The following is a 26,091-nucleotide window of genomic DNA, read 5'->3' as shown; positions in this document are numbered from 1 at the left end:
TTTCAATGAGAGGCATTGATCGTGTGTATAGTCAGAGGCTTTTTCCCAGGGCTGAAATGGCTAACATGAGAGGGCACAGTTTTAAGGTGCTTGGAAGTAGGTACAGAGGAGATGTCAGGGGTAAGTTTTTTACACAGAGAGCGGTGAGTGCATGGAATGAGCTGCCGGCAATGGTGGTGGAGGCGGATACAATAGGGTCTTTTAAGAGACGCCTGGATAGATACATGGAGCTTCGAAAAGTAGAGGGCTATGGGTAACCCTAGGTGATTTCTAAAGTAAGTACATGTTCAGCACAGCATTGTGGGCTGAAGGGCCTGTATTGTGCTGTAGGTTTTCTATGTTTCTATGATTTCAATTCTGAACTTGTCTAAAGAGTATTTATCATAAGAATCGCAACAGCTCTCTGATTTTATTCAACTTTCTATGTTTATGTTTGAAGCATAAAAATATTTATTTTCACTTAATTGGCAGTGTGGTGCACTAGGTCATAACAGAGAGTAAAGCCGTTAAGAGTAAGCTTCTTTGCTCTGGGTTGCATACCAACCTGAACAGATAAGGACAACAGATTTGAATTTCAATTTATTTTTATTTCTCTTAGAAACAACGGCATGATGCTTTTTTGCTAACGAGGACCTTGATTACAAGCCAAAGATTCTTCATTGCACTAGAAAGGGGTTTCCACTGAACAGTTGCAAAGCAGGCAGAGGTGGAAAGCTTGTTGTTTTAATTAGCCTGGGTTTCTTTATTTTATTATAGATCCTATTGAAACATGTGCTTTTTGAATTAATGAATCAATGGATCCATTTCACCATCCATCTCCCACCTCAGAGCTGGACCTAACTCTACCACACCAATGTGTTTGGGGGATATAATGAAAGTGATGTAAAGAAATATCTTTATGGTATCATCAAAGATGGAGAGCTTTTAAGATATTCTGCCTTACTTTTGTTTATCAGTAGGATGTGGGCATCACTGGCAAAGCCACCTTTTATTGCCCATCCCTAAATATCCTTGAGAAAATGATGATGCCTCCTCTTGAAGCCATTCTATCTATGAACTCCCACAAGAAGGGAAGGAGATCCAGGATTTGAGGTCTATAATAATGAAGGGTCAGTGATAAGTCCCAGTGCACATCATATGGGACAGTGGTAATACATCTGATTCTAATTTTGTGTCTGTTGTGGAGTAGAAAGTACAAGTGGGCAATATTCCATGAATCTGCTGCTTTTGTCCTTCAAGATATGGGAGCTATTGTTGAAGAAGCATGGGAATGCTGCTTTGCATCTTGTAAAACGTATACACTACAACCAATTCTGGAAGGAGTAAATGCTTAGGTCATGGATCGAGTGCCATTTTCTGAAAAAATGCTCGAAACCTAATTAAAATGTAAATTTTTGTAATTGAGGAAATGTGATTAACATAGATAAATTTTTAAAGTATAAATAGATAATGAGTAAGCACAAGAACTTGCACAAGGATGTATTAAAGAACTCCTGGAAGTGTGGTTCAGACATGGACCTGCAGCATTTTGCTATTGTTACTCTAGAGTTTGGTGGCTTATTGATTTGCTCTTCTCAAAAACTGAGTGGTTTTCTGCTTTTTATTTTCTGGTCTTGATCATTCTTTCCCTTTCTATTTGCTGCTTCTCTGCCTCATAGAGGACTGTGATTGTGATGGGTATTTGAATGGGCTGTATATAGGTGAGAATCGAGATTCTGCTCAGTACTTTTCTAAAGGCCACTGTTTTAGAATTTATTGGAAAAAGATGATCAAATTTGATCCCAAAATCTTGGAATCTCAACCAAAAGTGGGATTTAATCCTTCAGCAGCAAGATAAACCAAAACCTTAAGCACAAATTAATGGAATAATTAAATGTAATTGCCCTGAAATCCATGGAAAATATCAGAATCGCAGTTAATATAAACAGGATTTTATTTTACCTAAAATCATAAAACAGTGGTCTTACCTAAATGTGCTTTTCATGACATTACAATGAAACTCCTTTCAAAATATGACATTTTTGTCACCTTGGTTTGCTTGTTGAAATGTATGGGTCAAATTTAAATTAATTTGTATCTGTTTCCCAATCCTATGTGTAGTCTGATGCATAGTATCAGTTGAAGGCTTTGGAACAGTGAACCTGCTTCATCCTGTGCCTGTAAATTCCAGTATAAATGCTTTTGTTCCTTTCTGCACAATTTCCTGTCCTTTATCACCCTCTCTTAAAAGGCTACATGACCACAATACCATGGGTAGTAAAAGCTATCAAGTTCTTCTCCAAATGACTCTTAAAGTATTTGTCAGTCAAGAAAGTAAATTCTGTGATCATGTTAGTTTAACACTAGCAATGGTCACTCATTTCAAGTTACTGACATAAAACGAAAAGTTTAAATTGAATTGTTAGCATGACACTATGTAGTACATACTGTGAGAATCCGATCCATGAAGTTCACTTTTTCAACAGTTAATGTAAAGATGAGAAGCTATGGATTCCATTCTAACAGTCACAGGAATAATAGATCAATGAATATACATTGTTGTATGTTTCACTGATAGATACAGAGAGAATGATTGTTAATTCAGAATGATATTTGTGTTTTCTTTTTGGAATAAATTGGCGTTCATTCTAAATCTTACTCTAAAATCAATACAGATTTATGAACATGAAACTGATTTACACCAACGCACCCTCCCTATGCATTGAGAGCAAATCAATTAGGAGAACAATTGACAGCAGTAAATAGTTTGCTGTTAAGTGAAAACATGCAATGTATTCTTTGTAAAGCAAAAGTTGTAGTCTGTGTGAGAACTCAGTCCATTCCCAGTGAACGTAAACTGTGAAAGAAAATAGAAAATGTGAACTACTGTAACCTTCAGCAAAGGTTAAATACAGCCAGCAATAATAAATTATGCTAATTTGTGCATTTAGCTGATAGGAGTGTTTAGTTTAAATATAAATCATAACTTCCAATTATTTCCATCCATTTCCAAATTGCATCCCTTTTTAAATTTAATAGTTCTTACAAATTTTGCAGGATTTATGGTCCAGTACATTACATGTAACCAGTAATAGTTTATGTTGATTGTAGAAATCCAAGGCTTCTCCTGGCTTCTCACAAGGTCACATTTGTCCAAAAACTGCAAAGAGCCACAACGCAAATATAGTATCAGTTCTACTTTTGGCCAACCTCGGTCCAGCAACTTATTCTGATTCTATAGCAATTTTGTACCAACCATGAAATCTTCAATGTTTTCTCCATATTATTAAGTTAGAAGGCCATCATAGCGTCTCAAGGGCTGTAAAGAGGAAATGTTCTGTTTCTAATCAATAACAATTCAGCCAATCAATAGCTAAAACATGACGTAAACCATTTTATCTGATAACATTTCCTGTCCAATGTTGGTGTAACAAAGTGTTTTTGTTGCACTGACCTTTCATGTCTAGTACATCTACTGATTTGGAAGCATTCGCCCAAAAAGACATCAGTAGAAAACCACTCACGGAGGTGGCTGAACAACGACAGCAATTTCATTGCCATTTACATGATGACCCACATGAGCTCTACCAGGGAGTTACTGAGTTTTGGGGAATGTTAGTACACTAAAATACCAATCAAAGTAGAGTTTCATTCCTTAAAGGAAGTAAAATAAGCTAATAATGACAGCTAGTCATAGAACAACTAATGTAGAAATAAATCAATCACAGGAATGAAATTGAGAATTTCTTCCATAATGATTCACATGACTATTTTGTAAATGGAGAGAAAATTCAAAAATCAGAGCTGCAGAGAGGCTTTGGAATCCTTGTGCAGGATCCCATAAAGGTTAATTTGCAGGTTGAGTCGGTGGTAAGGAAGACAAATGCAATGTTAGCATTCATTACAAGAGGACTAGAATGCAAAAGCAAGGATGTAATGCTGAGGCTTTATAAGGTATTGGTCAGACCACACTTGGGGTATTGCCAGCTGTATTGGGCCCCTAATCTAAGAAAGGATGTGCTAGCTTTGGAGAGAGTCCTGAGGAAGTTGAAGCGATTGATCCCAGGAATGAAAGAGTTAACATGTGAGGAGTGTTTGATACCTTTGGGCCTGCACTCACTGGCGTTTAAAAGAATGATAGGGGATCTCATTGAAACCTATCGAATATAGGAAATATATAGGAAAGATGTCAACAAAATAGAGAGAGTACAGAGAAGATTTACTAGAATGTTACCTGGGTTTCAGCACCTAAGTTACAGGGAAAGGTTGAACAAGTTAGGTCTTTATTCTTTGGAGCATAGAAGGTTGAGGGGGGGACTTGATAGAGGTATTTAAAATTATGAGGGGGATAGATAGAGTTGATGTGGATAGGTTTTTTCCATTTAGAGTATGGGAGATTCAAACAAGAGGACGTGAGTTGAGAGTTAGGGGGCAAAAGTTTAAGGGTAACACGAGGGGGAATTTCTTTACTCAGAGAGTGGTAGCTGTGTGGAACGAGCTTCCAGTAGACGTGGTAGAGGCATGTTCGGTATTGTCATTTAAAGTAAAATTGGATAGGTATATGGACAGGAAAGGAATGGAGGATTATGGGTTGAGTGCGGGCCAGTGGGACTAGGTGAGAGAAAGTGTTCGGCATGGACTAGAAGGGCCGAGATGGCCTGTTTCCGTGCTGTAATTGTTATATGGTTATATTGTAGAGTAAGTTCCAGATAGAGTGGATGTGGGGGAGTGTGTTTTCTATAGTGGGAGAGTCGAGGACCAAAGGGCACAGCCTCAGAATTGAGGGATGTCCATTTAGAACAGAGATGAGGAAATATTTCTTTAACCAGAGGGTGGAGAATCTGTGGAATTCTTTGCAGGCCAAGTCATTGGATATATTTAAGGTGGATAGGGTCTTGATTAATTAGGGCATCAAAGGTAATGGAGAGAAGGCAGGAAAATGGGGTTGGGAGAATCAGCCATGATGGAATGGCAGAGCAGATCGATGGGCCAAATGGCCTAATTCTGCTCTTAGGTCTTAAGTTCTTATGTGTCTTTTAATTGAAAAGATCCTGAGATTCTGGAAGGATAACCAGTGTGGGCCAGATGGACTTGCTCAGATTAACTTATCTCTGTGAAATTTCCAATGGAATTAAAAATTGTATGTATTTTGAAAGGAAATGTTCATCAGTTTGCATTGTGTTTGTATTATATTCATATGAATTGTATGGTAACAATGTCTCCTGCGCTGAGCCCCAATGAGCTGTTTCCTTCTTCCTCAGTTGTCCTTGTGTCCTTGATGTTGTGTTACAGCTGGCTTACGGAGAAGCTTTCGGCTGAGCAGGAAATGCCGACAGAATAACCAAACTGAAAAACAGACCAAGCAGAATGAGAGTGTGGAATACCTAACCTACGAAGAAGTGGCCATCTACCAGCGTCGCCCTAATGATACACACAGACTGGTGGTACTGGTTGGTAAGTCCTATCGCGCACTGGAAGTATCATGATCATGCAGACTGCTTCCACACTTTTGTAGTGAGAGGGTGTGCAGCCGATGAAGAACACTCAGCGTGTATAATTAATATCACATAAAGCCATGTCCTATCACTGCTGGATGCTGGGTTGATGCAAAATCCCTTAAAGCCACTGGAATGAAAAAAATGAAAAATTAAATATTTTATAACAATGTACCTATTCTAGCATTTTGGCCAAATATCATAGTTTAATAAACTGGTCAGATCTTATATTTTGTGCCTTTATATACCTCATTGATTTTGTGCACTCTTCCAGGATCTTTAGGAGCAAAAATAAATGAGATGAGGCAAAGAATAATAGCAGAAAATCCCAATCGCTATAATGTGGCTGTCCCTTGTAAGTACAAGCGTGTTTAAATGTGCACTTCTCTAGTGTGTTTTCATTCAACACAGACTGGTGAGGTTAACTAATTTGCAAATTCCAAGTAATTATTAGAAAATGTTCACACGGGTCGGTAATTCATTACTCTAACCTTTAGGCTGTTGCACCAAATTCCAACTATGTTACAGATACACCACTAACAATTAGTGAAATGTATACTTCTTAAATTAATTCAAATTTTAAATCAAAGGGCAAGCACCCACACCTTGCCCTATACACTACACATCAAAAATTGAGGTGATCGCCATCAGTCACACTTGGAGTTCACAGTATTCTCTGAATCCCAGAGTAGGGGTCTTATGAGTGGTGGTCCTAGGACCACATGCTTTTCCAGGGTTTTGTAAAGGAGTTAGTTAGTGAACCTGAGCATATCCCAAACCTTGAGACTCCGGTGCTGGGAACATCCATTAGATAATGTGCTTAGCTGGCTTTCCTTCAAGTTTCCAAACCATCCTCAAGTTTCAACCCCAATAAACTCATCTGGCCACTCCCTTCCCAGTTCTACCACAAGCTCACAATCCTTGCCCAAACACCCAATTACCAGTCTGCAGCCCATACTCCCTGACGACTGATCCTTGGCCTGCATGAAGATCTATGCACCCTCCTTCCAATTTCCACACAGCAATTTTCCTATTGATCCATGACCCTCCTCACACACATCCCCCTCCCTTTAACCCCCACTCTACCCCTATCTGGTCTCTCACCTCTTTGATAACACTTCTGTCTTATGCCAGACTTGCCTGTTAGGCCTGTACAACAGCACTTACAGCTTCTGTGTTGAAAACTACGAAATGCTAGTCCTGCATGAAATGGTTAGTTGCTTTGCTTCGCCTGTCCTTTAACAGAGGCTTTCAATTTAAAGGTCAAGCTCTTTTCCACAATAGCATTGCAGAAGGTGCTTTTTGGCATTAATCAGTTAATAAGAACATAGAACAGAACAACTCAGTACAGGCCCTTTGGTCCACGATGTTGTGCCAACCCTTTAACCTTCTTAAACATCAATCTAACCATTTTCGCCCACAGAGCTCTTCATTGTTCTTTCAACGACGTGCCTATCTATGAGTCTCTTAATTGTCCTCAATATATTTGCCTCGACCACCACCCCTGACACCATGCTCCACACACCCACCTCTCTCAGTGTAAGGAACCTACCTCTGACAATGCCTCTACACTTCCACTTCCACTAATAAATATTAGTTATTTCCACCCTGGGGAAAAGGTCCTGGCCGTCCATTCCATCTCTGCATCTTATCATCTTGCACACCTCTATAAGTTCACCTCTTATCCTTCTTCGCACCAAAGAGAAAAGCCCTAAATTGCTTAACCTTTCCCCATAAGATATATTCTCTAATCCAGGCAGCATCCTGGTAAATCTCCTCTGCACCCTCTCTAAAGCTTTCACATCCTTCCTAAAATAAGGTGACCAGAACTGAACACAATATATGTCTCCTTGCTTGATTCTAAGTGAAGCAGTTTCCATTTCATGTAATTGTCACATTAATTTCATTTAATTGTCGCATTTAAACTCTTAAATTAATTAAGTGTGAAATACTTCACAAATTCTTCTTGTAGAAAGCATATCAGAAAGATTTAAGGGAAACTTCTGTTACTCATAGAGTGATGAATATCTGGAATGGAGTAGTGAAGACAGATACATATACAATGTTTAAAATATATTTGGACAGGCACATAGATAGACAATAGACAATAGACAGTAGGTGCAGGAGTAGGCCATTCGGCCCTTCTAGCCAGCACCGCCATTCACTGTGATCATGGCTGATCATACACAATCAGTACCCCGTTCCTGCCCTCTCCCCATATCCCTTGACCCCGCTATCTATAAGAGCTCTATCTAACTCTCTCTTGAATGCATCCAGAGACTTGGCCTCCACTGCCTTCTGGGGCAGAGCATTCCACATATCTACCATTCTCTGGGTGAAAAAGTTTTTCCGCATCTCTGTTCTAAATGGCCTACCCCTTATTCTTAAACTGTGGCCTCTAGTTCTGGACTCACCCATCAGCAAGAACATGCTTCCTGCCTCCAGTGTGTCCAATCCCTTAATAATCTTATATGTTTCAATCAGATCCCCTCTCATCCTTCTAAATTCCAGTGTATACAAGCCCAGTTGCTCCAATCTTTCAACATATGACAGTCCCACCATTCCGGGAATTAATCTTGTGAACCTACGCTGCATTCCCTCAATAGCAAGAATGTCCTTCCTCAAATTTGGAGACCTAAACTGCACACAATACTCCAGGTGGGGTCTCACCAGGGCCCTGCACAGCTGCAGAAGGACCTCTTTACTCCTATACTCAATTCCTCTTGTTATAAAGGCCAGCATGCCATTAGCTTTCTTCACTGCCTGCTGTACCTGCATGCTTGCTTTCATTGACTGATGTACAAGAACACCTAGATCTCGTTGTACTTCCCCTTTTCCTAACTTGACTCCATTTAGATAGTAATCTGCCTTCCTGTTCTTGCCACCAAAGTGGATAACCTCACATTTATCCACATTAAAATGCATCTGCCATACATTTGCCCACTCACCCAACCTGTCCAAGTCATCCTGCATTCTCATAACATCCTCCTGACATTTCACACTGCCACCCAGCTTTGTGTCATCAGCAAATTTGCTTATGTTACTTTTAATCCCTTCATCTAAATCATTAATGTATATTGTAAACAGCTGCGGTCCCAGCACCAAACCTTGCGGTACCCCACTGGTCACAGCCTGCCATTCCGAAAGGGACCCATTAATCACTATTCTTTGTTTCCTGTCAGCCAGCCAATTTTCAGTCCATGTCAGTACTCTGCCCCCAATACCATGTGCCCTAATTTTGCCCACTAATCTCCTATGTGGGACTTTATCAAAAGCTTTCTGGAAGTCCAGGTACACTACATCCACTGGCTCTCCCTTGTCCATTTTCATAGTTACATCCTCAAAAAACTCCAGAAGATTAGTCAAGCATGATTTTCCCTTCATAAATCCATGCTGACTCGGACTGATCCTTCTACTGCTATCCAAATGTGTCGTAATTTCCTCTTTTATAATTGGCTCCAGTATCTTTCCCACCACTGACGTCAGGCTAACCGGTCTATAATTCCCTATTTTCTCTCTCCCTCCTTTCTTGAAAAGTGGGACAACATTAGCCACCCTCCAATCAGCAGGAACTGTTCCTGAATCTATAGAACATTGGAAAATGATTACCAATGCGTCCACGATTTCTAGAGCCACCTCTTTAAGTACCCTGGGATGCAGACCATCAGGTCCCGGGGACTTATCAGCCTTCAGACTCAACAGTATATCCAACACCGTTTCTTGCCTAATATAAATTTCCTTCAGTCCATCCTTTATCCTAGTTCCTTTGGCCACTATTACATCTGGGAGATTGTTTGTGTCTTCCCTAGTGAAGACAGATCCAAAGTACCTGTTCAACTCCTCTGCCATTTCCTTGTTCCCCATAATAAATTCACCCATTTCTGTCTTCAATGGGAGAGGCATAGAGAGATGTAAGCCAAAAGGATTAATGTAGATAAGCATCATAGTTAGCATGGACAAGGTAGGTCAATAGTTTCTGTACTTTGTGACTTCACATTTTTATGAAATGAAACATCAAGATCCCAGATTTGAAAGCGATCAGGTGGATGTTCAGGTAGCAATGGGTTGGAGAGTCCAACTATGGCCTAACTAGTGTTGGTGTCTAATATTAAAAAGGGATTACATGGTGTCCAATAGATATGTGTTGGGTCCAATGCTGACGTCCCTGAGTGTTTATAATCAGTTATTGTGGCAATGTGCAAGTAATGACTTTTTTTCTTTCTTTTTCTCTACCTATATATTACCATCTGAAAGACATTTAAGTATAAGTGAATTCAGGTGGGATTTAAACCCAAGTCTTCTAGATTGAAAGGTGATGTTCAATCAACTAAAATCAAAGGCTGGTATGAATGATATGGGCAAAGAATTGGTCCATTGATCTCAACGGAAAGGTTATTATATATGTAATTGCTTATTTTATTTGAATTCAGCAACAACAAGGCAAAAGAAAGCCCATGAGAGGCAAGGCATGGAGTACCATTTTGTCAGCAAACCCTCATTTGAAGCAGATATTCAGAAGAACAGGTAGGGATGCTTTGTTCACAGGATATGCCCTATAAAATTCAGGAATGTCCATTTTTGTTCTGTAACAAAGCCCTCCATTTCAATTTAATTTTGACAGCAAGAATTAAAAATTAATGTTAAATGAGTTTCTATGGCAACCAATCCATTGGAACTTCTCTGCATTATGAATATTTTATTGCAATAATTAGTCAGCCACTCTAGGATCATTCATCATATAGTTACTAGACTGATAGAAGGCAATTGAAATGAGTTTTATTTCATCCAGCAATTTCTACATTCTTAAGGTCTGGCTAAAAGCTAGATTCTAAATCAAATATTTGCCTTTTTATAAACAAGATTCCTGCAATGCATTTATCTTGTGTCTTCACTTCCTGTATCTCTCCAAAACACACAGAATTACTGTGGTTAATTTTCATTTGTATTCAAGAGCATTCCAAAAAGTGTGGTCCTGGTTTCCTAGATTGTATCCTACAGAGCGGAACTGATGCCACCACTTATACTGCTCTTAAGATGCAGTATCACCATTGTGTTATTTCTGGAGCAGTTGATTAATATTTTAACACCACAAAGATCATTTTCTTAAGGAATGGTGAAAGGTCCCCTGTAGATCAGAAGCCAAAAACAATATCTCGGGCTGTCTAGAAATTCTGATCTACTCTACCAGCGGAGAAGGAGATAAGAAAGCAGAGAAGGCGGCAAAAAACAAAGCATTTATCCCTAAATATTGGCCATTTTGCTGGAGAAGGTTAATACTCCAGATCTGTCTAAAACGTCCTGGACTCGATGCACTTTTTTGTTGAAAGTACGGTGCATTGACTTCCGAGTCACTGCAGCTCAGCCCATGTAAGAGTTTAAAAGTTTTTTGTTGTTAAAAGCAGCAGGTGCCCCTGGTTAGTAACACACCAAAAATGCTGGAGAAACTCAGCAGATCAGGCAGGATCTACGGAAAGGAATAGAGTCGACATTTTGGGTCGAGACCTTTCATCAGATCTGGAAAAGAAAGGGAAAGAAGCCAGCATAAGAAGGTGGGGGGGAGGAGGGGATGTAAAGATAAGCTGGAAAATGATAGATGAAGCCAGGTGCATGGGCTTGGGAGGATGAACTGAGAAACTGGGAGGTGATAGGTGGAAAAGGTAAAGGGCTGAAGAAGAAGGAATCTTATCACCTCCGTTTGGCGCCCTTTCTCCCATAGTCCACTCTGCTCTTCTATCAGGTTCCTTCCTTTCCAGTCTTGATAAAGGGTCTCAGTCCAAAAGGCCTCTCCATAGATGCTGCCTGACCTGCTGAGTTCTTCCAGCATTTTATGTGTGTTATTCTGGGTTTCCAGCATTTGCAGAATCTCTTGTGTTTGTGATGTGCCTGTTGTTAGATAGCTGCAGTAACACAAGGTAACAAAACAGTGTACTTGAGTGACACAAGAGACTGCAGATGCTGGAATCTGGAGCAACAAACAATCTGCTGGAAGAACTCCTCAGCAGGTCGGGCAGCATCTGTAGGCTGAAAGGAATTGTTAGAGTTTTGCGTCAAAGCCTTACATGCTTAGTCATATCATTAAATATTTCTAAACTCACAGTCGTAATATAGGGGAAATATCATCCAACATATGCCAGTGAAGTTCCACAGACAGTGAATGAGTTTCTGCACTGGCGTTGATTGAGGGAGGAATATTGACCATTATCAGACATCAGACAAGCTCTTGATACTGAGTCCAGAGGGTTGATTTGCTGTGTTTTGTTCTTTTGATTTAGATTTGTTGAACATGGGGAATACAAGGACAATCTGTATGGAATAAATGTAGATTCCATCCGCACAGTAATGTTAAAAAAGAAGATTTGCTTAGTGGATGCAAATCCTCAAGTAAGTGCTTTGGTAACCATTGCTTTCTATTCCAGTCAAAGTGAGGTGAATAATTTGTAATGTTAGCAATGATGAATGTGAAAATATTTTCATCAAATAAAGCTTCAGAACAGAGTAGAGAACAGCCCTTCGGCCCACCAAGTCTGTCCTGAACATGCTGCTAAATTAAAATAAAGGTTATCATAAATCTGAGCTGATTTGTATTTACAGACTTAATGTTCCAGATTCATTTAGTTTACATTAGACCATAGACCACAAAACATAGGGCAATTAGGCTATTCAGTCCATCAAGTCAGCTCCTGTCATGGCTGATTTAATATCCCTCTCAACCCCATACTCCTGCCTTCTTCCTGTATCCTTTGACTCCCTTACTAATCAAAACCCTATCAACATCCACTTTAAATATACCTAATGACTTGGCCTCCACAGCCATCTGTAGCAATAATTCCACAGATTCATCACCCTCTGGCTAAAGAAACTTCTCCTCATCTCTCTTCTAAAGGAACATCTTTTTATTCTGAGGCTGGGCCCTCTGGTCCCAAACTTCCTAATTACAGAAATTATCCTCTCTGTATCCACTCTATCTAGGCCTTTCAATATTCAATAGGTTTCAGTGAGATCCCCCTTCATTGTTCTAAGCTCCAGCGAGTACAGGCCCAGAGCCATCAAACAATACAGAACAATTAAGGGCTTGGAAAACAATAGTTAAACTACAAGATCCAAACACGAGGATATCTGCAGATGCTGGAAATTCAAGCAACACACACAAAATGGTGGTGGAACGCAGCAGGCCAGGCAGCATCTATAGGAAGAAGGGTCTCGGCCCGAAACGTCGACAGTGTTTCTTCCTATAGATGCTGCCTGGCCTGCTGTGTTCCACCAGCATTTTGTATTTGTTGGTTAAACTACAAGATGTTTGATTTAGCAGTAGCATTCCCATCTCTTTGTTAGAAGGTGAACACTTTGTGACTTCCACTGATTAGACACCAGAGCTTGGTGCATAAATATTAGATTAATTCCATCTCTTGAGTGGAGGTGGTATATCCTGCCCATCATGTCTCATGCAATTATTCCAGCAGAAGAGTCTTTGAAGATAAAAATGAAGAAGGCAGTTAGAAATTCCTTCTTATCTATGTGTCCTTAGTAAGTAGATGCCAGAGAAAATCAAAAAAGCTGCAGATGCTGGAAACCTAAAACAAGAAGAGAAAATGCTGAAAACACTCAGTGGGTTGGGCCGTGTCTGTGGGAAGAGAAACAGAGTTAACATTTCAAGTCAGAGATCCTTCATGAAAACCGAAAAAGTGACACAAAAAGTTTGTAAAGCAGCAGGGAAGGTGGTGAAGGGGTGTGTCTCTAACAGCCAGAAAGGAAGGTTATTCGGTCAGTGAGTGAGAACAGAAACAGAAACACCTTGACAAAAGAATGTGTGAGTTATCAAAAGCAAGGCTTGGTATCTCATACACTCCCAGAGAGAAAAAGAGGACACAAAGCAAGCTGAGCTAATATTACAAATGGATAACTGACTCTGACTAAGAAATCAAGTTAGCCAAAGTTGTAGAATTCAGTGTTGAATCCAGAAGGCTGCAACATACCCAATGGGAAAATTGGGGGGGGGGGGGCGATATTGATGGGGGGAGGCGGTATTTCCTCAAGCTTACTGTGAGCATCACAGTGACCGTGTAGGAAAGCATACACTGATAGGACAGAGAGGGAGTGGGATGGTGTATTAAAGGGCCAGGCAACAGGAGGCTCGGGGTTGCTCTGCAGACTGAATGCAGGTGTTCTGAAGAGCACTTATCCAATCCCTCTCCGTAGTCTGAAGGGTGTGAAGTGGTGTGCCCCTTCCGTCAGCTTTGCAGCATTTCTAGGCATGTCTGATGCATGAACTTGACATTCTTAGTATTATCCCAAAAGCTTCTGCTCTGTGAGCATTCAAAACTGAGAAACTCCTGGGTGTCATGTGGGGATATGGCATTTTCTCAAGAAGGCTTTGATTGTATCCTTAAATCTTTTTCTCCATCTGTCTGGTAATCTCTTTCCACAAGAGCTCAGAATAGAGTGTTTGTTTTAGGAAACTGCATGAAAATAATGTGACCTGTCTAGGGTGTATCACTGGGGCCGCTGGCTTAGAAGAAGACTATGAAATATAAAAGCAGAATTAAGCCATTCAGCCTATTGAGTCGGCTCCACCGTTCGATCATAGGAAATCTATTTTCCTTTTCCACCCCATTCTTCTGCCTTATCGCCAAAACCGAATGGACATTGGTTTCCTTTTTCTTCTGGTGAACTTGGAGGATTATGTGGAGACAAGTCTGTGGTATTTTCCAATGCCTTCGGGTGCTTGCCACAGGTGATCCAAGTCTCAGTGAAGATAAGAGTGTAGGAAGCACTCCTTTCTGGTAAACCATGAGATCTGTGCTTTGATATTCAAACATCTTTTTCCTCTATTAACTAAAGCTGTGCTGGCACATTGACAGAGATGGTGTACTTCATCATCGGTGTGGCAGCTTTTAAGCTATGAGAAGTGACAAATTTAAAACACATCACCTAGAAATGGGTAAGGATCAAACTTCAATTCTTGTTACTGCAAGCAATTCATTATGGTGCATTCAACAGATGCAGAAAGAAAGTATTACATCAGGCCAAGTGACATAGTCTAGGTGGCAAACTACGGATCAGATTCGCTAAAGGTTCTGACCTGGAATGTTAACTTTGTTTCTTTTTTCATAGATTCTGCCTAACTGCCTAGGTGTTTATTGCACTTTTGTTTTACTTTCAGATTTTCAGCATCTGCAGGTCTTTCCTTTTTATGATTTCATTAAAGAAGGTCATCTGACTATTGAACTTTTAACTTGAATATTAGAATGCACATGCTCCAAGCTAATGTGAAGTAGTGCACAAAGTATGTGAAAATACTGAAAGCTCCAGAATGTGACATTAGTTTAATTAAAACCAGGGTAGGACTTACACAGCGAACGGTAGGGCACTAAGCAGAGCAGTAGAATAAAGGGATGTGGCAATACAGATCCATAATTCCTAGAAAATGGCATCACGGGTAGGTGGCATCTTAAAGTGAGCTTTTGGCACATTGACTTTCAGAGTACTGAGTACAGGAGTTGAGATGTTGTGTTGAAGTTGTATAAGACATTGGTAAGACCTAATTTGGAATACAGTATTGTGTGCAGTTCTGGTCAGCTACCTACAGAAAAGATGTCAATAAAATTGAAAGAGAATTTACAAGGATGTTGCTGAGACTTGGGGAACTGAGTCATAGGGAAAGGTTTAATAGGTTAGGACTTTCCCTGGCACAATGAAGGGGGGATTTGATAGATCTATACAAAATTATGAGCGTTTTTAGGGTAAATGCAAGCAAGCATTTTCAACTGAGATTGGGCGAGACTAGAATAGGTTAAGGGTGAAAGGTGAAATGTTTAAGAGGAACCTGGGGGTGAACTTCTTCACTCAGAGAGTGGTGTGAAGTGTGGAATGAGCTGCCAGTGGAAGTGATGGATGTGGGTTTGATTTCAATGTTTAAAAGAAGTTTGGATAGGTACATGGATGGGAGGGGTATGGAGGGCTCTGGTCCAAGTGCAGGTTGATGGGAGCAGGCGGAATAACAGATTGGCACGGACTAGATCAGCCAAAATGTCTGTTTCTGTGCTGCAGTATGCTGTGACTCTTAAAATTCTCTTCAAATTAAATACATGCTTGTAGTGATTCACACGTGACCTAATATATCCGACAGTGATGCCACATGTACTTATGTATAATTAAAATTGTAAAAAAAAACTGTTGATACTAGAAATCCAAAATAAAAACAGAAATGCCTGAAACACTCCAGCAGGCCAGGCAGCATTTGCAGAAATAGAAACAGCTGATGTTTTAGGTCCAAGCTTTCGTCCAGTTAAAAGGTCTTGGACTTGAAATATCAACTGTTTTTCCCTCTACAGATGCTGCCAGACCTGATGAGTGTTTGCAGCAGTTTCTGTTTTTATTACCCACGTATGCTAGACACAGAAGCAGAAATACTAAAAGGCTTGACTCACTCTTTCACTCATACTTGCAACAGTATCCATAAAAGTTTGCTTCTTAATGGACTCATGGGAACTTGCCTGCTTGGGTCAGAAGACACACACTGGCTGAAAACAATAGTGGAACAGAGGGGGAATGATGATGATTGCCTTAATAGACACGACTGTTTGCCAAACTCTATTCAACAGTGTGATTCCAGTCCATTTACCCAGCACTTTATACTATTTATATTGATTTTGGAAATCATCAAGTATAGTGCACTACTCTGCACCTTATTTTGCATTCAATTATAAATTGACTTTGAAGTAACATTTGACACTGACTTGTACCTCCTGCCAAATGTAGAACACAGGTTTGAAGGAATCTTTTCTCAGGTGACAAATACTATTTTGAACTGCAGCAGAACCTCTAATCTGGTTGAAACACTGCACAAGTGAAGGGCAGGTATTTAAATGAAGTTAAAAAATGCTAGAAATCTGCAGACCGAAACGATAGCATCTCATGGAACTGTCTTAACGAATATTATCTTTAATTAATGCCAGTACAAGCAAATCAGCTAATTATTGATCTCATTGTTATTTGTGAGATGTTATTATTTAAAAATTGCCAGCATTGATGTTACAAAGTAAATTTGCATTTTATGCTTATTGAAAGTTCCAAACTTTGAGATCTGTATGAGGGACATGATACTAAAATGTGATCTTTTTAAATATTCTGATGTAGACTGATCTCTGGCATAATATCCATTTTGTAGCTACGTCTGTACAATAGTTAATCTTTTTGTACAACTGAGTTGCGCTTTTGTCTAAATTACAGACAATCAAACATCTCAGAACAGCAGAATTTAAACCATATGTGATATTTGTCAAGCCGTTTATTCAAGAACCACGGGCCAACTCAACAGCAGCTGAAACAGCAGAGACTGATGTCATTAAGGAATTAGGGGTAAGTCTAATCACAGCAAAGTTACACTTAAAGTAATTTTTGCTACAAAGTTTTTCATAAATCTCACTTTAACCTTTCAAAAAATGTAAAAGAATCAGGAAAATATTCAAAATAGCAGAACACTACTATGTTCTAAGCTCTATCCCTGCAATATTTGTAACTCACTATATTATTTTGGCATTCAATTAAGTTTCCAACAGCATTCACTAAGTTATGAGAAGGAAATGGTGCAGCATTAAATTGAGAATTGAAACTCACTATGGCAGCTGGGAAATTAAAACATAGGAAATAAAAAATCTAATATCAGTATTTGTAATCATGACATCCCTGGATTATTGTATCAATGTCCTTCAGGGAATGAAATCTGCCAAATATGTGACCAAACCCATAGCACTAAATATAAAAGTGAAAAATACATTCGACTTTTATTGGTGTTATTTATTAAATTGCTGGTAATTTAAATGTGAAGTAATGAGAGCGATAGAAATTGTTTGGTAATAAAATGTTCTGAGTTCAAGGTAAATTTATTATCAAAGTACATATATGTCACCATATACAACCCTGAGATTCATTTACTTGTGGGCATACTCAACAAATCTTTAGAATAATGACTATAACAGAATCAATGAAAGGCCACCCAGCTAGGGTGTTCAACCTGAGTGCAGAAACTGTGTTAATGCAAATATAAATAAATATCAAGACCATGAGATGAAGAGTCATTGGAAGTGAGACCATTGGTTGTGGGAACATTTCAATGATGAGGCAATTGAATTTGAGTGAAGTTATCTCCTTTTGGTTCAAGAGCCTGATGGTTGAGGAGTAATAACTGTTCCTGAACCTGGTGGTGCAAGTCCTGAGGCTCTTGTACCTTCTTCCTGATAGTAGCTGTGGGAAGAGAGCATGGCCAGGGTGATGGGGGTCCCTAATGATGGATGGTGCTTTCCTAGGATGGCATCTCATGTAGATGTGCTCAGTGGTTGGGAGGGCTTTACCCGTGATGGACTGGGTTGAACCTACTACTTCTTGTAGGATTTTCCGTTCAAGGACATTGGCATTTCCATACCAGGCTGTGATACAGCCAGTCAGTATACTCTTCACTACACATCTATAGAAGTTTGTCAAGGTTTTAGATGTCATGTTGAATCTCCACAAACTCCTCAGGAAGTAGAGGCACTGCCATACTTTCTTCATAATTGCACTTATGTTCTGGGTCCATAACAGGGTCCTCTGAAATAGTAACATCCAGGAATTTAAAGCTGCTAACACTCTCCACCTCTGTTCCTGGTCCTCATATGAGGACTAGCTCATGGACCTCTGGTTTCCCTCTCCTGAAGTCTATAATCAGTTCTTTGGTCTTGCTGACATTGAGTGAGGTCGTTGTTATGACACCACTCAGCTACTTTTGATTCGGCCCATGACAGTGGTGTCATTGGCAAACTTGAACATGGCGTTGGAGCTGTGTTTAGTGTAAAGCGAGTAGAGCAGGGGGCTAAGCACACAGCCTTGTGGTGCTCCTGTGCTGATGGAGATTGGGGAGGAGATGTTGTTGCCAATCTGAACAGGAGCTTAGTATGATACTCAATGTGTATGTAGTAGAGAATAGGTAATGTTTAACTTTTCCTAATAAGCTTAGTCTATTTTTAGCTTTGCGATTTAGTTGAATAGGGGAAACAATGAGATGCTGTTTCAGCAAACTTTTGGATGACTGTCACATCTCAGACAGTGACTTCTGGATTTTATTATTAAATCTCATTTTTAGACCTTGCTGTCCAATTCCCATGTGAATAGTAGTGATTGTTATTAACCTTGCTCATATTTTTGGTGAAACTCAGGATATGTTAACTGTCCATGGTGCATCAGCGGCTTGGATCATTGTGCTGGCATTTCACGCTCCAGTATGAATTTCTATTTCTCACTTATTCCATTTGTTTTTCATTTCAAATGGTTCTGGTCTTCCTGTGCATATTCTGTTTTCTAACCGTAGGAAGATGATTACCAGGAAATGACTCAGTCAGCAGCCCATATCGAAGAGAAGTATGGTCATCTCATCGACAAAGTCTTGGTGAAAGGCGACCTTCAAACTGCATGCAATGAATTAAAAGTTATTCTGGAGAATATAGAAAGGGAACCGACTTGGGTCCCAGCTAGCTGGGTCCGTCCGTAGCTCTACGAACCAAATTCCGCTATCGTAAAAATGTCCCATCTTATTTTTAAACAAATCAAAAACATTGATCTGAAATAAATTTTATTGTTACTGTTAGTGATAGTTTACACACATGAAAAGCTAATATCTCATTAGTGTGCATGGCAAATGTCTATAATTCAATTGAGTCTTTCCGTTCTTAGTTGTGTGCGTATATGCTGACAAGGAATTTATATAAATCACTGCAACTATGACTTTTAACTTAGTTGAAAAAAGTATTTTTTATTATTAGCAATACGTGAGTGGTGAAAATGGGATAAAGAATTTCAAGTTCAATGTTTAAACTTGAGGGCTGTTTAGTTGAGGAGGAGAATGATGAGAGATATATATGTTGTAGGAGTAATGACATTTTCCTACACTCAGCATCCAGAGGCATCTTCCTTCAGCTGAGTTGTACCAGGTAATGCTGAAAAATTCTACTTCTGAGAATTCAGTCTATAAAGATAGATTTACAATGAACTACTGTAGAAATAAGTGAAGAGAAACTGCAGCTGGTCAAAGGAATACAAAATTATGTATTTGCACTGCCTGTAAAGTAGGCTGTTGAGCATATAGAGTCATGACTTCAGCTTGTGTATTGTGTACTGAGAGCAGGCATTCATACTTGGTTAACTTGCAATATAACGATGGCTGTACATTGTATTATGCATGCATTATGAAGATAGAGATGACATTTTTGACAACTTGCTGCCCAGGTGTTTGCGAGCAATGCATTGAGTGAGGTGCACAAAGCTACATTTTAAGCTACACTGTTTAGGAAAGCTAGTAGACTGGAAGCCAGAGCTTTAGACTTCTAATCCCAAGACATGAAATCATGCTCCACCAGTGCAGTTGGAGGATTTAGGTTTAAATAATTAAATAACTGCACAGTGAGTGAAGAAGAGCTTATTCGTCATAAACGCCAGGAACGCACTAGATCCTTTTTTAACAATAAAGGTGACTGTAAAGCTGCTAATTTATTGAAAAAAAAAGCCCATGTGGTTCAGTAGTTTTGCTTAGGGAAGGATACAATGCTGTCCTTTCCCAATAGAGTACAGGCTTCATGTGGCTTCATGGCCCAATAGTGTGATTGACTCTTAATTGCCTCCGCAGTTCAAGGGAAATTAGGATGGACAATAAATACCATCATTGCTAGTACTGTCCAAGTCCTGTGAATAAATTAACAGTCACTTTGCATGTTGTCAATAAACCTTTTGTAAGAATGATTGTGACAACCAAATAGTTTTTAGAAAACTGAGGTATTTTTGAACTACAACGGACTTTTGTATATACAGTAAACCCTATCCATCAAGATGCATTTCCGTCGTCTGATGAAGCATTTATTTGTGTAATTTCCCTATATGAGTATAGATCATGGAATAAGTAGACTGAATCCTACAGCATCCATATTCACACATCATGAAATCACATGAGTTATGATTTGTGAGTTGAGAATATGTTACATCTCTGGAAAAATTACCTTTCATTACTTATATTGTGTGTAAAACAACCAATTGGAGAGATCAACATTTTGACAAAAAAAAATTCAAACTGCATTTTGTTTTGAAGCACCTATTTTGTTACATGGTTGCTAAGAGTCATTGTAGTCATAAAACATTTCCATGGAAGGGAATGCTTGCAATGAAGACAGTTAATGGGGAACTTTTGTGATGAAGATATTGTTAAAGAAATTAAACATTTATTTATTTACTGAGATACAGCGTGCAATAGGCCCTTCCAGCCCTTCGAGCCATGCCACCCAGAAATCACCTGACTTAACCCCAGCCTAACCACAGGACAATTTACAATGGCCGATTAACCTACCAACCAGTATGTCTTTGGACCTGGGAGGAAACTGGAGCAGCCGAGGGAAACCCACGAAGTCACGGGGAGAATGGACAAACTCCTTACAGGCAGTGGCAGGAATTGACCCTGGGTCGTCTGAACTGTAAAGCATTGGTCTAACCACTACGCTACCATGCTGCCCTCTGCAGTTCTCATATTCAACTGAAATTTAAGATTAAGTTACAACAATTTACTCCTTACAAGCTGTATTAAGTAAAAGATTACAGAAGTCATATGGCCAATGATAGTGCCAACCATCAAGTAATTTGTTATTAATGAATATGTTTTGACAGGTTAGGTTAACACATTTTTACAATGCTTCTTTATTCATGGTCTTACTATGTGATGAGGATGTTAGGAGAATTCAGGGTGACTTGGATAGGCTGGGTGAGTGGGCAGATACTTGGCAGATGACGTTTAATGTGAATAAGTGTGAGGTTATCCACTTTGGGAGTAAGAACAGGAAGGCAGATTATTATCTGAACGGTGTAGAGTTGGGTAAGGGAGAAATACAAAGAGATCTAGGAGTCCCTGTTCATCAGTCACTGAAGGTGAATGAGCAAGTGCAGCAGGCAGTGAAGAAGGCTAATGGAATGTTGGCCTTTATTACAAAGGGAATTGAGTACAAGAGCAAGGAAATCCTCTTGCATTTGTACAGAGCCCTGGTGAGACCACACCTGGAGTATTGTGTACAGTTTTGGTCTCCAGGGTTAAGGAAGGACATCCTGGCTGTAGAGGAAGTGCAGCGTAGATTCACGAGGTTAATTCCTGGGATGTCTGGACTGTCTTACGCAGAGAGGTTAGAGAGACTGGGCTTGTACACGCTGGAATTAAGGAGATTGAGAGGGGATCTGATTGAAACATATAAGATTATTAAGGGATTGGACAAGATAGAGGCAGGAAGTATGTTCCAGATGCTGGGAGAGTCCAGTACCAGAGGGCATGGTTTGAGAATAAGGGGTAGGTCATTTAGGACAGAGTTAAGGAAAAACTTCTTCTCCCAGAGAGTTGTGGGGGTCTGGAATGCACTGCCTCGGAAGGTAGTGGAGGCCAATTCTCTGGATGCTTTCAAGAAGGAGCTAGATAGGTATCTTATGGATAGGGGAATCAAGGGATATGGGGACAAGGCAGGAACCGGGTATTGATAGGAATCGATCAGCCATGATCTCAAAATGACGGTGCAGGCTCGAAGGGCCGAATGGTCTACATCTGCACCTATTGTCTATTGTCTATCTATTGTCTATAGGAACTGTCTAACCATTAAGTACTTGTCTATTGATATCACCCGCAAATCTGTTCTAGACTATGATTATTGCAATAAAAGACAGGTTAACTGTTTTATTCATGTGAGATCCTGCTGGCATCTTTACACTTGTATTAGGCTTCAGGAAAACAATCAACTGTTGTGGTCTTTGGTTATACGGCATAGGTACAGAATTAGGCCATTCAGCCCGTTGGGTGTGCTCCAGCATTCCATCGTGGCTGATTTATTCTCCCTCTCAACTCCATTCTCCTGACTTCTTCCTGTAACCTTTGACACCCTGATTAATCAAGAACCTATTAACCTCTTTAAATATAGCCAATGACTTGGCCTCCACAGCCTTCAGTGGCAATGAATTCCACAGATTCATTACCCTCTGGCTATAAAAAAAAAATCCTCCTCATCTCTGTTCTCAGTGGGTGTCCCTCTATTTGAGGCTGTGCTCTCTGGTCCTGGACTCCCCCACTAGAGGCAACATCCTCCCAACATCCACTCTTTCTAGATACTTAAATATTCAATGGATTTCAATGAAATCCCCCCCCCCCCCCATCCTTCTAAACTCAAGTGAGTACAGGCCCAGAGCCATCAGACATTCCTCATACATTAACCCTTTCATTCCCAGAATTATTCTTGTGAACCTCCTTTGGACCCTCTCCAATGCCAGCACAATTTTTCTTAGATAGGGGTCCAAAACTGCTCACAATTCTCCAAGTGCAGTCTGGCCATTGCCTTATAAAGCCTCAGCATTACGTCCTTGCTTTTATATTTTTGTCCTTTTGAAATGAATGCTAACATTGCGTTTGTCTTCCTCACCACTAACTCAACCTGCAAGTTAATCTTTAGAGAACCCCTGCACGAGGATGCCCAAGTCCCTTTGCAACTCAGATTTATGATTTTATCCCCGATTTAGAATATAGTCTATGCCTTTATTCCTTCTACTAAAGTGCATGACCGTACATTTTCCCACACTATATTCCATCTACTACTTCTTTGCCCATTCTCCCAATCATTCCGAAGCCCTTCTGCAGACCCCCTGCTTCCTCAACACTACCTATTGTCAATTCAATTTCTTTTTCCCATCCTTTTAAAATCTCAGCGAATTGAAATTATAAGATATAGTGCTAATATCAGCATTAAATAGTCAAGGTATCATGGATTACATTTAATATTACAGCATAGAAAGGGGCCAATTACCATTCATATTTACTTACCCCCAGCTTAAACTCAGGCTAAAGTTTATTCACCACTCTGTCAAACATGCATTTAATCACCTCAGCAGAACATATATAGTAATAGTTCTATCTGTACTGATACATAAGATATCTGCGGAGTATCTTTCTATGGTCAACTTGTCACTAAGGTCTGGGAAATGAATGTTCAATCCTACAACCCATAGAGCTACTGTGATAAAATTAAATTTCAACATTGGGAATGCATGTGTTGACACTGATCTGGAGTGAAAATGCTTGACTAAATTATAAAACAATAGAACATTTACAACATATATGATGGGCCAGGTGGCCTCCTTCATTGTATTGGAAAATAACTTTCTACCCAGTCTAAATACAATTCTAGCATTGGGTCTATAGCTCGAGATGACTCTGCCCCCAGGGACATTTACAGATCGTCTGCTTCTGATTATATTCTAGCAGCTGTGTTCTGACCAATCAGCAGAATGGACTAACATTACATCACATGGCAAAATGAACTGCTTCTTCATCCAAAAGTCAAAATGAAATTAGGTAGGTCTACATGGTGCTGTTTGTTGGCATTGGTTTTGAAACTGAAATCAAATCTAGTCTCGTGCTCAATTTTAAAATGTGAATAATAATTTCTCAAAGCAGCAAGCAGGTCATTTGTAAAATTATTATCATCCTAAATTTCAAATAGAGAAATTAAATCCAAGTATTTAAATAATAAAGTTAAGGAAACTAGTTAATCTCAGTAACAGTAACCAAATAATTACCCCAAAATGCCACCATCTGATGTCGATTTCCTGTATTTGTCTCTAAATTAAAAAGGAGATATATTCCTTGACCAACGCCAATTACATCTGGTGTAAACATTTGTCACTTCCCTTATAATCAATAATGAAATAGTTTATAAAAAAATACTTAGGGATGTATAATGGAATTAAGTCTTATTGTGGCAAAGCAGGTGATATTCTGTTAATTTGGAGACATACGAGTTGTAGCACATCATCACTCAAAGTCAAAATTACCTCTAATTAATATATAATTTTCGTGTGCAATAGAGGATAATTTAATAAGCATGGAACAATCCACAGCTCACAATGTAAACAAAAGCAAATCATTATTTTCGTATGTACTTAACACCAAAAAGTGTCATGTTTGAAAAAGTGGAAAATATTTTGTGGGTGCATTGACTTAATTTGTGTTATAAGAGGTGTGGTTATGAGCTTATGGGCAGACAAGTGTATTTGAAGCACTTTAAAAATCTTCACAAGAATAAAGTATATTGGTAATCATTGTGTGCTGTATTAATATTAATGTACCATATTTTAGAAGGTTATCATCATAACTGGTAAAAATTTAAGATCTTTGCATTCAAGAGATTCTCTTGTCTAATTATTTGTAAACTCACTGTAGATTCAAAGGGTCCACATTTACATTCCACCACCAATAGTTATTCCAGTAGTGACTGCACTCTCGACCAAAGGACACAATGAGACAACCTCTTCTCACACACACACACACCTGGCAGGCTGTTGTGATGGAAATCCCCAAAGAATTCTTGCCCTTCTCACCAAATTTACCACTTGTTTCTTTTCTCCATGCCCTAGCCTCTGTAACTTTTTTCTCTTCTGCTTTCATTCGGACAAACTAATTTTTCTCTAATGTTTGCACCCTCCATCCCAATGCAACTGTCTGATGGTTTCAAGAGACTTAATCTTGGTCACTCCTGTTTATTATCTCTTTGCCTTCAGGTTATCATCAGCAAACACGGGATTAGACTTCAGTTTCTCATATGAACCTGGAAATAGATGGTCTGAATCCTGATCCACAATCCTTCACTAAATGCTTGTCCCTATATTGTTAAAAATCATTTCATCATGTTCTTGTCCTTCTGTTGAGTAGTTCCCGAGACCTATTGATCTTGGATTTACACACTGATTCCATAGTACTAGTTACCTCCTTATAACACCTGTAACACCTTGCTATCTGCCTCTGGGTGTGGAATTAAATTGCAGCATAAGAAACAATGAAAGCATTCTCTTAGTTTATCCTAGTTCTCCGGTTACTTAATGCCATTTCTGAGATTTCTGCTCAGCTGTTGCAACAGAATTCGAGTATCAGGTTTACTTTTATCATAGGCATACAGGCACAATGCCATGAAAATTAGCTTTTTCCGGCAACAGCAGATTACATTACAAACACGACAAATGCATGTTAGCATAATCTTAAATTAACATAAATTATATGTGGGTGTAAAAATAAGCATAATGATAGCAGCACAAGATTCCCAAAACAGTCTAAAAATACGGTCAGATTATTTATCAATATGTATGATTTCACAAGAATGGCTCCTGAATATCTGAAGACCTTCAAGCATTGTTTCAGGTGAGCAAAGTTCTCAACAGCTCAGATTGTATAAATGTTCTTAACATAAGGGTTCCAGTGAAGGATATCATTAATGTTGCCTCCTGTGAGTTCTGCCAGGACTGAGTTCAGGAGGAATCTCAATTCTGTTAAATTACTAAACTAGGTGGAAACCCCCAAAACCAGTTAGTTGCCAGTTCAACAAGACTTAAATTATTAAGTCAAATTCTTGTTGCAGAAGAGTTTCTGGGCTGAACACCTTTTTCTGTATGGCATTTCCATTCCAGGAACAGACATATGGATAAAAGCCAGGGCAGCAATTAGCAGTAAAGAACTGATTTCTTAAACAAACACCGAAGTTTATTGCTAACTTAATAGTAAGCAAAACCAGAGAAAGGAAAAATGGTAGAG

At 39.4% G+C, this 26,091-nt stretch overlaps 1 protein-coding gene across 5 annotated transcripts in view; it reads left to right on the top strand.

The window, feature by feature from the left end:
• LOC140741423 (MAGUK p55 subfamily member 3-like) overlaps positions 1 to 24,627 on the top strand; it is an 80,337-nt gene extending 55,710 nt beyond the window's left edge. For 2 of the 5 annotated variants that reach the window (XM_073071599.1, XM_073071598.1), the window contains 6 exons: positions 5,272 to 5,433; positions 5,749 to 5,829; positions 9,905 to 9,998; positions 11,747 to 11,855; positions 16,704 to 16,832; positions 18,817 to 24,627. In XM_073071599.1, coding sequence (XP_072927700.1) covers positions 5,272 to 5,433; positions 5,749 to 5,829; positions 9,905 to 9,998; positions 11,747 to 11,855; positions 16,704 to 16,832; positions 18,817 to 18,996 — 755 coding nt within the window. In that variant the 3' untranslated portion in view covers positions 18,997 to 24,627. Of the gene's footprint in view, positions 1 to 1,658; positions 1,701 to 5,271; positions 5,434 to 5,748; positions 5,830 to 9,904; positions 9,999 to 11,746; positions 11,856 to 16,703; positions 16,833 to 18,816 lie in introns of all 5 variants that reach the window. The other 3 variants (XM_073071601.1, XM_073071600.1, XM_073071597.1) reach the window with 3 other exon arrangements.
• Positions 24,628 to 26,091: the final 1,464 nt, after the last annotated feature.

Source organism: Hemitrygon akajei, chromosome 18 (assembly GCF_048418815.1).
Source record: "Hemitrygon akajei chromosome 18, sHemAka1.3, whole genome shotgun sequence".
NCBI lineage: Eukaryota > Metazoa > Chordata > Chondrichthyes > Myliobatiformes > Dasyatidae > Hemitrygon > Hemitrygon akajei.
Note: the sequence above shows the minus strand (reverse complement) of the source record. Positions and strands in the feature narration are given on the sequence as shown.